Raw genomic sequence first — 14,398 nt, 5'->3', positions numbered from 1 at the left:
AGAGAGAGAGAGAGAGAGAGAGAGAGAGAGAGAGAGAGAGAGAGAAAGAGAGGCAGAGAGTTACGGTATACACGGTGATCCACTCATCTCGAGCATCTGTCGAGCGTTTGCATCTGACACTCGTGTGAAATCGAGTTGTTCCAGTTTAACGAAACTGTAATAATGTAACCATGATTTCCTTCCTCCGTTATCTATGATGCAATGACCGTTGTCGTTTTTATCAAGACACGCGTTTTATCACCCGCATACAATTCGGCAAAATTGCGCTGGATTCAATGATCTTTATTGCGTTGCACGGTTTACGTGCAATAATCGGAGTTAACGAGGGTAAGAAGCAAGTTGAGCGAGAACCACCCCGTACATCGGCGATGGGAGAGCGAGAGAGAAAGTGAGACGGCACGATGAAGCAGAGAGAAAGAGAGAGAGAGAGAGAGAGTGAGTGAGAGAGAGGATAGCGGATGGTAGAAAGAGAAAGAGAGAGAGAGAGAGTAAGAAAGAGAGAAATAACAGTCGGTGGCACAAAGAGGAGGGTGTAGGCCGAGGATCGATAGATATATAGAGGCAGAAAGGAACACAGGAAGCGTCTGACACCGGGAAACTCCTGGGGATGGCTTCTTACGAGGTGGTTCAACTCGACTAACAAGCCGTTTTTCGAACCCGATCGATAATTCAACTACGTCTATTTTCCCTTTTTCCTTTTTCTTCTCCTCCGTTTTCTTTTTTTTTTTCTTTTTCTTTTGCACCGCGGTAGTTTCGTCCCGTACAGCGAAGACGTCGGGTTGTCGTTCGCGTCGCGAGATTAGCGCGCGAATAAATTCGTTTGCTTGTCGTTTTCTTCTTTTTCGCGGGAAAATCGCGGGATTTGCGAAGTGCGCACGCGATCAACAACGACGCGTGTCACTTGCGGTGGAATGCAAAAAAGTAGAACGGAACGCGAAGAATAATCCGCGCGCTCCGCATTCGCCGACGACACGGTCCTCTTGATGCGCCGGATAAAAGCGGCGACGGCGGTGGCCGATGGTCGTTCCCCTACCTTCCGAGACGGAATAATGAAGCAGACGATAAATATGCATCGCGTGCGCACACGGGAAGCGTGTACACAAAGGGTCAATTAATTGTACATAAATTAATCACTGATCTATGCAAAGTATTCTCTCGCGACGTCGCAGCGTAAACTTTTTTTTCTACTTTAACGATACCTCGGCGAACGAGTATACTCTTGGATACTCTCTTCTCGCGATCTCTCGACGATCAAGAAGTCTTTCTCGTGCTCATAAAGAGAATCACAGACTGATAGAATAAACTAGGCACTCTTGTAGGACAAGACGGCACAACTTTGATGACAAGATTGAGGGACAGAAACATGTGTTAAGACAAATGCTTTCCTCGTCACACAATTCTAGGAGGGGGCGGTGTAGGAGAAACAAGAGAAAGAAAGTGTGTGAAACACTGTGAGAGAAAGAGAGAACGCGTTGATCATTGTGATTGGTTCTCCAACCAAATAATTTGGTGATTGGTAATCCAACCAAATTGCTTCTACCAAACAAATAATTTAACAAGGAGAGCATCTTATTCTTCATCTTGTCCTCTCTTACTAATGTCAACTTCATCTCTCTCTAAAGGACAGTCCGTGCTACGTGTCTATGGGGAGGACAGACGATTACTTGACGATTAGTTCCGCGCGTTCAGTAGCGCAGGTATTCCGGATACAAATTTGAACTTCAACACTAGGGCGGTGGGTTCCGGGTAGTGACAGCTCAAGTACGAGCGATTAATTGGCCTGCCATCGTCGTCCCTTTACTGTCCTCCGCAGCGCACCGCCAGATAATCGCCATAAATACGCACGAGAAGTCGACTGAATTACCGTCAATTACGGGCGAGCGTCCCGTTTCGTTTCGCTCGTCGCCCACCGCGGCTTTCTCTCGCGGGGAAAAATTCAGCATCCCCGGGGGCTCAGGTGAAAAAAATGACTTCCACGCATATCATGAAACGTACCGTGCGTGAGTCACAAAACGGTTTGGACACATTGGAAGTTGCTGCGCTTCAAGATGTCAGGATTGAGAAGCACTGCTGACGCATTTGCGTATGAATGAGTTATGACAGGAGCCGAGATGAAAGTACAGAGTGTATTAACACATATTAACGCATCATCTTACATTTATTTTCACACCCTGTACTGTCACTACGACTCCTGTCATAACCGATTCATACGCGTCAGCAGTGCCTCTCAATTTTCGCATCTTGAAGCGCTGCAATTTCAGCGCTCGAAATGCGTCCAAAGCGAATTTTGTCACTCAGTGTGCACGTACCGCGCGAATATGCGTAACCGCGGAGGACCCGTCGAATATCATTCGGCCGGTAGTATAATCCGTGAGAGCGAAACTAACCTGACAATTTCACGAGGCGCGCGCGACACCGGGGTTATATTCAGGCACGTCGGGAGATGAATATCTTGCGGCACACAGACACGGTTTATCCGCACTGTCAACTCGCCGGATTAAATCCGGACGCGGCAGCGTGTGAAATTTTCCGGGGAAACTTGCGATCAACCCCGAAACACGCCGGCGATTAAATTTTCAAGACACGGAGGTCGTTGTACTTGCCGTATTGTGCTCGCGCTTAATGCCTTCCTTCCTCTGTGTCCTTTTACAACGTACCCGCACAAACGCGCTCTCACACACATACACACACACACACACAGAGGCGTAAGGTGCACACCGGCGTAATAAATCGCTCGACCGTGGTATCGCGATTGTCGGTGGAAAGCAGCGAGAAAAGATTGCGTTCGCATTGTTGTGTAATACAAGACGGGCGTTAAGATCAAGTCTGATATGCCCGCAGAAATATACAATATCGCGATGTTCGCCGCTGCAGTTCTTTTCACGAGTCAGAACGCGCGAATCACTTCTACGGTATTCCCCTCCGCGCGCGCGACGAAGGGATAGTAATACCTCAAAGGGAGGCGTGAAGTGTTAACAAACGCCTACGCAACCGGCGGATACTTGACGCACCCTTACGAAATCCCCGTCTTTTCATCCACGCCGTCACCGCTTTCCTTCAAACTCTTTCACGAACCTGCCTCTCGTCGACTCTCGTCCCTCGATTTCCAAAGTTTCCTTCTCATGGCAAAAATAACCGTCTCTCTTGCGTTTCTCGCAGGGTCTCCGCAAGAGAAGCACCCGCAAGTTCAGTTTGCATCTGACTTGAATTTCTCGACTTATGAAACACCGCGATCGCTTTCTTCGCTAAAGGAAACTTGATAAAATTTGTCACGCGTTGCTATCTAAATAAAACGCGCGCGATTTCGCCACTTTGCGCTGTCGAGCTGCGATTAAATTTGAAAGAGTTTGCTGTGAGAAAGCGATTAATTTTCTACCGGCGCGCAGATAAAGATTTTAAAAAATTTGCCTGATAAAATGTATCGAAGATACTATACGTATATTTTCCTTCAATATATTTTTTATTCCAACTTACATAGATAAAAGGGGACTTGGTTTACAATTATATTCCTTAACCACACACACATCCGTCCATTCCTTATTTCTATCTATCTAGTTATTGACATTCCTATAATTATATTGACTTTCTCTAATTGATTTTACAATATCCTTGTTACCTAAATACTCCTTTCACAATCTTCTTAATTTTCACCTATACTTTCTCTGAATCCTGCTGTTCTATTTAATACCTTGTTTCATCTTCACTTATACACTGTCTGCGTACTCATTCCTACATAATTTCCTTTATCTCTGATCCTCCCATATTTAATTCAACACACTGAAATCATTAAAAACTCACGCACCAACGAACCGCATAATTTTCAAGAGCTTCACACACAGAGAATATTATATTTTTTCTATATAAATTCTGTTCATGTTGCTCGATTTGAATGAAACAAGTGCCAAAATACTTCTTTTACTGAAGAATGATATATTTAACAAGATATATTTTATGCAAGATTTTCTGTCAATTGTACGGGAATGAATTACCCCCGTCAAAGCCCCGGTAATGTTGCTTTACTGAGCCAAGGCTTTTACTCGAGTTCATTTGTGCATCATTAGTTATCCGTTTCGACCAAGAAAGCCACTCACGGGCGAGCTGCTCGACGTTATTTTAACGTTACGGGAGTTAATCGACGCGCATCCGAGCACATACGCGCAGGTATCCGACACATTTAAACACATCGGGAGTGCGATACGCGTCCGCGACGTATATCGCGGTTTGATTTATGCTGCCGTTAAATGCGATCTCTATTAAGCTCGCATTTCGCATACGGACTCCGGAGTGTGGTAAATCACGAGGGATGCTGCCGCCGCGCCCGCGCCCATGGGACATAATAATATCATCATGGCCCAAAGTACGAAGTTCGACACCGTCACGACCGTCCACTAGACGAGCTGCGGAAATAATTAATGAGCAGACTCCGTCCGTGCGCGCGCGCGTACACACGGCCGGCATAATCCGTCCCCGTTGGGCAGAGTCGGCTTTTCATTTGTCAGCGTTTCACTTGTTCAGCTTGAGAAGTCTGCTTGGAATCTCTAATAATGTGCCTACTATAGAAGATTATTCTCTAAATTTCTTGCATATGTCCTACGCTACTTAAAACGAGTAAAAATCCGCTTCAGAAAATATCAGCAGTCAGAATCGCAGGAGTGAATGTTTCTTTTAGAGTTCGATTTTTAATTCGCACAAATGATGAATATTTTGATCGGCTAAAGTGAATTTGTTTCAGTGAGATAACAGAACACATCAGGATTAACTCTTCACGTTCGAATAGAAATATCCCTGCTTAAAATATTTGATAGAAAATAATTGGATAAGATTGAAATGGATAGAATTTCCATTATGATTTATACGACTTATCATGCACCAAAGCCGTACAACATAGACTTTCTATTTTAATCATATTTTATGATACTGTTCTTTTCAATCATCTTGAATATTGATGTTTGTATAATAAATTGATATAATAAATTGATATCTGTATAATAATTAATTAATCTGTATAAATTGTATAATAATTATGATTTTTGTATCATAATAAATATCGCATTATGTATTTATTATTATTTTATAATAAACTATTTATAACATTCTTTCATAATAATTCTACTTATAATGATGATTACAAAATGGTCAGATAAAAATGAAAAAAATATCTATATAGTTTAATCATATCTTATAATACTACTTTTTTCCATCATGTTGAATATGAAAGTTGGTATAATCAGTTTATATTTATCAATCATAGACAATACATGGTATATAAATTCACTTACGAAATTTCGTAAATGAATTGTGAAATATGTGAATAAAAATCACCATAAAATATGATAGACAAGTTTTCTACCATTTTCTATCCAACATTTTAAACAGGGTATACACTCGACGATTCATAGTGGACGAATTCACACGTTCTGTTCTCTCTTTGGTTCACTTACCTTACACGTTTCTTGCAGTTTTAAATCACGTTATTTGACACGTCTGTGACGTGCAAAAATTACAATTCATTACGTTTAAACGCGTTAAATGTCGTGATTTAGAACGGTAAAAAACACGTAAAAAGAGATTCAGCCAAAATAACACAATGGATTTGCAATATGTGGAAGACGCGAACGTCATCCAGATGAACACTCGTGAAAGCATCGCAAAAGCTCTCGAGAATGAACCGAACTCTCTAGCGTACTCAGAGTATATCATAGAGCTAAATAATTACGATCTCGTAGTGACTTAGCCGTCTCGTGAAAGTCTGGCCAGTTTTCCTTGTAAACTCCGCATGACCAGGTACATTCTCAGTTGCGTCATGGGTGGGGGTGGGAATGTTCCGCGATGTAGAGAATTATATATATATATATATATATACCATGGCACCCTCGCACACGCGTGTGTCTGCCCACGCGAGAACCTGTGCATACACGCGAAACCGAGCACGTGAATAGGGGCGGCTTTGATTCGGGTCTATGAGCGGCGGCTATTTCTCCAAGAGGAACACCACGCGGGCGAAGACGGCGGGAATGCGCAACGAGGGTCCGTTCTCCGCGCTACGAGAGAGAGAGAGAGAGAGAGAGAGAGAGAGAGAGGGAGAGAGAGACCTTGGGGAAATCCTAATATTTTAACCAGCGGTGAGGCGAACGTATATGAAAGGACCCGCGCACGCACGTGGAGAAGCACTGAAAGGGAAATGGGGTGTTGTGCGAGTCATCTCCGCGTACCCTCCGGCGTAGACAAGCGTGTGTAGTGTACACCCGCTCTGCGGTACCCCGAGGGAAGTACTTGCAATTAACGCGGTAAGACTCGACCGTTGCTGAAGGGGTGCGCCGCGCCCCTTCTTACGCTGCCTGCCACCCTCTTCGGCTTCTTTCGTGTCGAACTGCCGTGGTGCCTGGAGGAGTGCGAGGAGCCAGAGAAGATTTCGCGTTCGGCTACTCGTTAGGGATATGCGCAGTATTGTCCCGCTGCGGTGACCAAGCAGAAAAATTTCCGGTAAAAACTGATCGTCAGCTAGAAGTTGATCAGTTTTTTTACTGGCCGGTAGCCAAAATTTCTGACCAGTTACTGGGCTAGGAAGAGGACGTTCTTTCTGGTTAGCTATCATCATTGATATCCGGCGAGAGCGAATCTGCAGCGTGCAAAATCACTTTAATCAGCGAATATCTAGTTCATTATGAACGGCATCATTATTTCGCACTCAGTTATTTAGATGCGCGCAATATTCCCGCTTGCGGCGAACAAATAGTGTTATCATAATCAATATCGCGTGTATCTCGCGAGATTGGATCTCTAGTGTGCGAAATCGTTTCAATTAGCACATATCCATTTCATTATGAACAGCATCATTATTCAGTTTGGTTATTTGTTAGGAATACGCGCAATATTGTCTCTTGGGGACAAACAAATACTGCTATCGTGTATCTCGCAGGAGGGAATCTCCAGTGTGTGAAATCGTTTCAATTAGCGTATTACCACTTGATTATGAACGATGGATATTAGTGACTCGCGAAAGAATGTCGGTTTGTCGATGATTTCACCGACCGAGAAGATGAGTCATTTTACAGACACTGAATCAGAGAGTTGCCTTAAAGCTGACAGGAAGTGATGGATAAAGATGAATAACTTGAAAGATATTCTCTCTCTCTCTCTCTCTCTCTCTCTCTCTGCCATTACTCTTTATAATAATTACTATTGATAATCGTTGTTACAAGAAATAGGCTGAAAAACTCCGATGAATTTTTGTTCTCAATATATCTTATTTTCTCATACATCCAAACAAATATAATCTTATCCTTTGCGGAATCCTCTTACATCTGGCTTCAAAAGAATACTTCTTAGACCAACAGGAGAATCTTCCAAGCACAATATTACTTCTCTTCATTAAAAGAGGAACATTTTTGCGATAAAAGTTTTCGCTTGAAATATGAAATTACAAGAAATAGCACCCCACAATTAGAGTTCTTCTTTTAGAGTCCCTTTTAGTTTTAGAAGAATCTTCCCTTTAAGAAAAAATTTCCCTTTTAGTTTCTGAAGAATCTTTTTACTTTATTACAAGAATACTTTTTCGATAAAAGTTTCTCTTAGAATATTTCCTCTTAGAATATCGGAAATTATTACAGGAAATGATGTTTCTTGCAATTAGTGTTTTTTTTTCTTGGAAGTTAAAATCGATAGACCATATATAAGAAGATTCCTCTAAGAATGAGATTATGTTCTGTTAGATACAATTTTTCGTCCACTGTGTGTGTGTGAGTGTGTGTGTATGTGTGTGTGTGTGTTTGTGTTGAGCAACAAACCGTTGCGCCGGGATCTCTTCCCTGAAACAGCATCTTTTCCGCGCATCTGATTGCTCGTCAAACCCACTGATCGATCATTCACTGAATTCACAGACGTCCATCACGACTCGTTCGCAAAGTCCACGCGCCATGTTCCGCGTCCGGCCGGAGGTGGATTTCTTTCCTCGGGCCCGCGGAAACGCGACTTAGTCATCGACTGCACCCCATTGAGTGCATACTCGTGTAAAATCCCCGCGGAACGACCGCCACGAATTTCCAGTGTCCCGCGTAACACCCGTGACCGATAGATTCCGCCCGTGCACTTCCTGCAATTGCTGTCGGACTGCCTCCGTGTCAGAGGGGGGCCTTTTAAAGCCGTCGTAAAATCGCACTAGCTCTCTCCATCGCGGTGTCGCGTATATACGTAAAAACCTACCGATGACTCTTCTCCTCGTCGATTCCATTCCGATACGTCTCTCCACTGTCTAATATAACGAAGCGGAACGCGACACGACGGAGCTCATAACTCGACGAGACTTGAGACTTTCGCGCACTTCGGCACGTTCCCTTTAAAAGCGGCGGTTTACGCCGAGGATGCTGACGAAAGCTGTACCCTTACGGGAAGATATAAAACATCTCGATATTGATTTCGTCAGTCGTCATGCCGATACCGTTTCCGCGCGCGCGGCGGCGGCGGCGGTAGCGGCCGTGTTACATCCGGCTGAAATAACGTGTTTGTGTGTGCGCGTGTACATGTGTTGATACAACGCATACCTCGGTCAGTCGGAAAAGCGACGGAGCGACAGCGCGTCCGATATTCATGAAAATTGCTTGTCAACCGTCAAAGCGCCGCGGCGAGATAGAATGATGGTTTGCGCGCACGTTGTCGCGTTTTACGGAACGTTGCTCCCAGACGAATCGAGATCGATCCCGCTGGAAATGCACGTCGCACCGCGCTCTTACATCCACGACGTTAATTGTTAGGGTCATTAGCCGGAAAAGACACGGCTGGAACCGCAACTCAAAGGCACCCTTCGAGCGATTTCGATCGACTTGAATCGAGTTTGATCTTCTCGACGTTGTACAACGTGACCAGATTTCCCAGCTCCAAATCTGGGACATTTCATGTATGTGTGGAGCGGGAAGAGGAAGGAAGAGATTACCGAAAATTATATACACGTATATATATGTATATAGAATGTCCCAGACTCTCCTCCGCAATTTTTGTAGGAACGTAGAACGAATTGAGGTGAACAAAAATGTTCTGTACCATTTTGCAAATAACTACATTGATTTTTAGATATTAATTAAAGAAAATTTGTGCAAGTAAGCTTCTGATAAAAAGCTTATAATAAGGATTATTAACAATTAGGATCCGAGAACGTCATCCTATACGAACCAGATAACTGACCTAAGGGTTAACCTGATCAGGACCATGAGGTAAATTTTTGGTCGGGATATGTGCGAACGTTTTAGTCGATTAGAGTGGAATATATTTCTGCGACGATGCGAGTACATCAGTTTCGCTCAATTTCGAATGAAGATACTCATTCGACGATATGGAGTGAAGAATTCATTTTATATGTATGAATAAAAATCACTTGAATTCAAGTGAAGTTCCAAGAAGTTCAGAGAGCAAAACCAGGGATCTCGCGTACGACAGTCTCCTTTTATCGAATTGCACCGTTCGCAATGAGCGAGTCTTACGAATCCCTGCCTTATCGCGCACAGTCATGTAATAATTTGTTTTTCACCTTATCAGAGCTGTGAGTTTTCTTAAGAAGGTCTTTCTTTGTCAGAAGCGTTTGAAAAATCCTCTGAATCTAAATAAATCGGAACAACTTGGCTGAATTCAGGGTAAATTGTCCCATACAGCATTCGTACCAATTCGGGACGAAGGGTGACAAACAAGGTCTGTCCCAGGAAACGCAGGACGTCCAGTCACCTTACATTACATAATCGCGACGAGTGTGTAGAGCGATCCTGTCGTTATCTTCCCGCGGTGGAGTCACGCCGTCACACGCATTTGCGCGATGATAAAATCGCGCTCCTCGGGAAGCGTGTAGTAAGTGGCTTCGGAGAAGAGTCCAGTGCAGTTAACGGCGACTGTAACGATCTGGAGCACGTGCGTGCGAGTTATTGAATGTCTCCGCAGGAGACGCTATCTCTCTCTCTCCTTCTCTATTTCGCTATCTCGTATTTCCCCCGATTCAGTCTCCTCCCTTGCGTCTGCCGTTCGATTAGTCGTTCCGCAGGAAAAGGGCAATAACGGTATCGACTTGCTTGGGCCCCGTTCGTCGATGCCCACGACGAAGGATCGTTGTCGATATAAAGGTCGTCTCATCGTTTCGTCAGGTACACGATGAATCAGACTTCTCGTCGTTATCATCGTCGTTGTTGTCGTTGTCTTGTTTGAGCGCGTCCCGAAGATTGAGAATCAGTCGAGGACACTCGTCTGTGAGAGAGCTTCCCGCGCAATTTGAGATAAAAAGCACTTTTTAAGTTTCTTTAAACTTCAAATATCTGAACAGCTGAATTGATGGAGCTCAATAAAGATATTACATGGAGAAAGATACGGACTGTTACGCTTGACGTTAAACGGAAGGAATAAGAATAATCGGTAGAAAGAAGCTGTCATGGCTCAGGAACCTGCAATCATAAACAGGTGTGAACACGGACGAGCTGCTCCATGCTGCCTAAGATCAAGAATACTTCCGCCAGGTTGTCGAAACGCCTGATATCGTACATGACACAGAAACAAGAAGAAGAAATTTCTTGAGCAATTAAAACGGATGAAAACTAGCGATATTTTCATTTAAAGCAACAATGAAACAATCGAAATCACAAGAGTGGATATTTCACTCAAGCTTAGAATGGATTTGACTCTATCCCGACTAGAGATTTATCCCATGATCAAGTTGATCCTAATTTGGTTTGAAGCCAAGTAAGCTTCTGATAAAAAGCTTATAATAAGGATTATTAACAATTAGGATCCGAGAACGTCACCCTATGCGAACCAGATAACTGACCTAAGGGTTAACCTGATCAAGACCATGAGGTAAATTTTTGGTCGGGATATGTGCGAACGTTTTAGTCGATTAGAGTGGAATATATTTCTGCGACGATGGAGTACGTCAGTTTCGCTCAATTTCGAATGAAGATACTCATTCGACGATATGGAGTGAAGAATTCATTTTATATATATGAATAAAAATCACTTGAATTCAAGTGAAGTTCCAAGAAGTTCAAGAGAGCAAAACCAGGGATTTCGCGTACGACAGTTTCCTTTTATCGAATTGCACCGTTCGCAATGAGCGAATCTTACGAATCCCTGACCTGCCAGCAGCGGTGGCGAAGATCCTATCATGTAACCACGATGTAATTCGCCGTCTCTACACGGCGGTTCTCTCTTTTCACGCGGTGCGGCGAGCAAATTGGCGTAAAGAAGAGAAAAGAGGGAGAGGGAAAAAGGAGAAAAACGAACAAGCGACCTACTACCAGTCCCGCTGACACGACGCTCGCTCTCGAAGCCACTTCCAATTTTTCCCGCTTTCAGCGCGAAAAAGCGGGAACAGGCCGGGGGCGCCTCTCGGGCGCCGCAGAACTGTCGTCGGGTGAATAGAAAGCCGAACAGACGTCGGCTACGGTCGTTCCTCCGCCAATCTGGATCCTTTCACTTTTTAACCCAGTTTCCATTGTTAGGCTCGCCAAGCTGTTCTTGTCACGCCCGCTGACTACCGAACTGCCTGTGTAATTAGCGGTGCACCGTCGGTACTGCCTGTCTCTCCTCTCGCCGTTTTACATCTTCCTCCGCTGTGTCGCGGTTTAATATTAAATTTCCAGGTCGGGGATCGAGACTCTGCCCCTGATAAGACTGCTGCGGGGGCACGGTAAAGTGAGCGGGCATATCCGCGCGAAGGAATCAGGGTCCAACGTGTACTCTTATTCTGCGGCTCTCCTTCCCCTTCACGCGCGCGTCGGCGGAAAGGCGAACGACGTATGCAAAGAATGATTAATACAAATCCTTGACGCTCCCTCGGCATTGCTCACGAGCACCTTGCCGCCGCGTGTCACGCCGTTCGCCTTCGAGCGGGATAATAAGTCGTAGGCGTGTCGTCGCATAATTTCGCCCGAGGTGGCTTCTATCAATTTTCACGAGGCTCCAGCTGAAAATTACGCGGGCGTTAACGAGACGTATCATGAGCTTCTCTCTCTCTCTCGCTCTCCCTCTCCCTCTCCCCCCTCTCTCTTTCTCTCTCTCTTTCTCCCTTTCTCTCCTCGCGTGAACTCTAATTATCGCATTGACGACGCGAAAGGCACGTCACGGACGTTCCTAGGAAATCCGCCTCTTTGAGTAAGATAGATTTAGATCGTTGCGAGTACGACGACGACGTGGGTCGACGTTGTCACCCTCTGTACCATCCGACGAAAGTCGCACTTTCACACGCACACTCCTATGCGAAAGCAGCGCGAAAGATATCCGCGTTCTCTTTCTCTTTCTTTCTGTCTCCTGATCGCTTCCCGGCGTGATGCATTCTTATCTCTCGTTTAGCAGTGCTTTTACAAATATTGTATCTTATTGTTATAAATCGAGAAACACTCGCCATTACGCCATTTATTGTATTTATTGAGATCAAATTAATCGCGTTTCAGTTTTCAGTTCATGCATAGCGCTCATAGATATGGATTGTTTCTTTGCATAATTAACTCCTAGCTATTACCTGTAATGACGTAATCTTTCCTCTTTGCCTTTATTTACAAATAATCACACGATTATCTTTCTCATGCGATCTGTTTGGGACGTTTTATCTCTTACTGTCAAATCACTGCTCTAAATCTTACTATAAATCATTACTCTAAATCGAACTCCAAAGGTCCGTCTACAATGACTACAACTAGCAGTAGGCAGTAAGATGTAAGTAGCAAACAAACTGACAAATCACAGTCGATTATTCTTATGATAATCGGCTGTGATTGGTCAATTTGTTTACTACTTACGTCTTACTGCCTACTGCAAATCTCATTATAGACGGACCTTAAGGATTTTTAGCGCTCCGGGGTGTAACGTAAACTCTACTTCATACCACTCCACACTCGTCCCGCTTTTCCTCGCCATCGTTCACCACCTCGCCGTGCGATTAAACACGCCGGCGGCACTTACAATCGCACTTCGCCGCGATCTCCCACGGATCGCGCCAATTCCCTTATTCCTGAGTTTCCCCACTCGGGCGGCAGGTGTGTTTTCATTCGCGCCGCGGTCCACGGCGATCCGCGAGCCGCCTAGTGCAGTATCGAGCATCGCCGCGCGAGGTGTCATTTCCGCGCGACCGATCTACCGTCGTCCGCTCGTACGTTTTCCTCCAGAGCTCTCTCTCTCGAGGTTCCCTCGCGGCGCGACAGTACACTCGCTCGTAGACGACGACGCGTGGATTCGATATGAGGAACACCACCTGCACGCTCATCCTCGTCTGCTTCGTCGCCGCGATCCTCGTCGCGGCGCAAGCCAAGCCCACGATCTACAAGAGAAACGAGGACAACGTCTTCGAGCCAGGTGGGCGGTCGCCGTAGGTGAAATCGAACTAGGATATATCACGCGATAATGAGATTTTCCACGCGCGTTCTTCTTCTTCGCGCATGGCTTCTCACTTCTTCTCACTTCTTCGAAATCCGCGTATGCGGAGATAATTTGTCAATAAACCCGCAACCGGTTTTACCTGTCTAATATTTATGGTACTTAAGGCTCCTGGCTATTCGTCGCGATCGTTCTGACTTATGTCGAAGACAAAGAAATACATATCCAAAATTTCTACAAAAAATACGTTGAAATATAGATACATGTCCACACAATAAGTTTTTTTTCTTCTTCCCATCGCGGTCCATCCACTACCGCGTGGCCGCTATATATTTTCCGGGGAAACGCGAACTCTCGTTCGGTGCGCCCCAGATCTCTCCGGAGTAAATTCCACTCGAAAAGTAGCGTGACAGCCGAGTCATTTAAATTTGATTGGATTTCTACTCGTACAGAGCGAATTCTGCACTCTGAATCGTTGAGGGAATGTTTCCACGCGAAATTGAGGACTAAACGAAACTGATGTTACCTCGTCATTGCAGGAACGAATTGATTTTAATCGATTAAGATATTCCCTCGATTTCGATGCTTTTTTTTTATTGAAAGCTGATAAAATTTAGAATAACTTTCTCTCGAGCCAGAGAGAAAATTTCTTGCTTCCCTTCTTCTGAATCAGACATAAAGAAATTAGACTTAAAAATTGTTTTCAATCAAACAATTCCAATAGATGCAGAAGCTCAAGACTTGTTACTTCAAGAGTAATAATTAATAAAAAATTAAAAATATAACAGTAATAATTTAATTTTACTCTTGTGATTCAGTAGTTTTTATTCACTGAAATATATATACTATTTCAATTAATCTCGTTTGTTGAGTTAAAATAAGTTTTAATGAGACTATGTCAGTCTGTAGGACTTTTCCAAACTAGGGTTTGAACGTTTAATTTCAATATCAATATCTACGTCTGATGTTAAATTAGATGAGACAAGAAATGAATTATGTACTGCTCGAGAGAGAGAGAGAGAGAGAGAGAGAGAGAGAGAGAGAGAGAGAGAGAGAGAGA

At 44.2% G+C, this 14,398-nt stretch overlaps 1 protein-coding gene across 3 annotated transcripts in view; it reads left to right on the top strand.

Moving 5' to 3' along the window:
- LOC116842520 overlaps positions 1-14,398 on the top strand; it is a 64,203-nt gene that overhangs the window by 39,408 nt on the left and 10,397 nt on the right. For 2 of the 3 annotated variants that reach the window (XR_004377736.1, XM_032811858.1), the window contains exon 1: positions 13,031-13,317. The exons of the other annotated variant lie outside the window; for it this stretch is intronic. Coding sequence is in view for 1 of the 2 variants with exons in the window: in XM_032811858.1 (XP_032667749.1) it covers positions 13,203-13,317 (115 nt within the window). In the remaining variant the exon portion in view is untranslated. Of the gene's footprint in view, positions 1-13,030; positions 13,318-14,398 lie in introns of those variants that run through there. 3 annotated transcript variants of the gene reach the window in all.

The sequence above is a fragment of the Odontomachus brunneus genome, unplaced genomic scaffold (assembly GCF_010583005.1).
Source record: "Odontomachus brunneus isolate Ranch 3 - 2012 unplaced genomic scaffold, Obru_v1 Obru_scaffold_025, whole genome shotgun sequence".
NCBI classification, from domain to species: domain Eukaryota; kingdom Metazoa; phylum Arthropoda; class Insecta; order Hymenoptera; family Formicidae; genus Odontomachus; species Odontomachus brunneus.
This window is presented reverse-complemented; position numbering and strand designations above follow the sequence as displayed.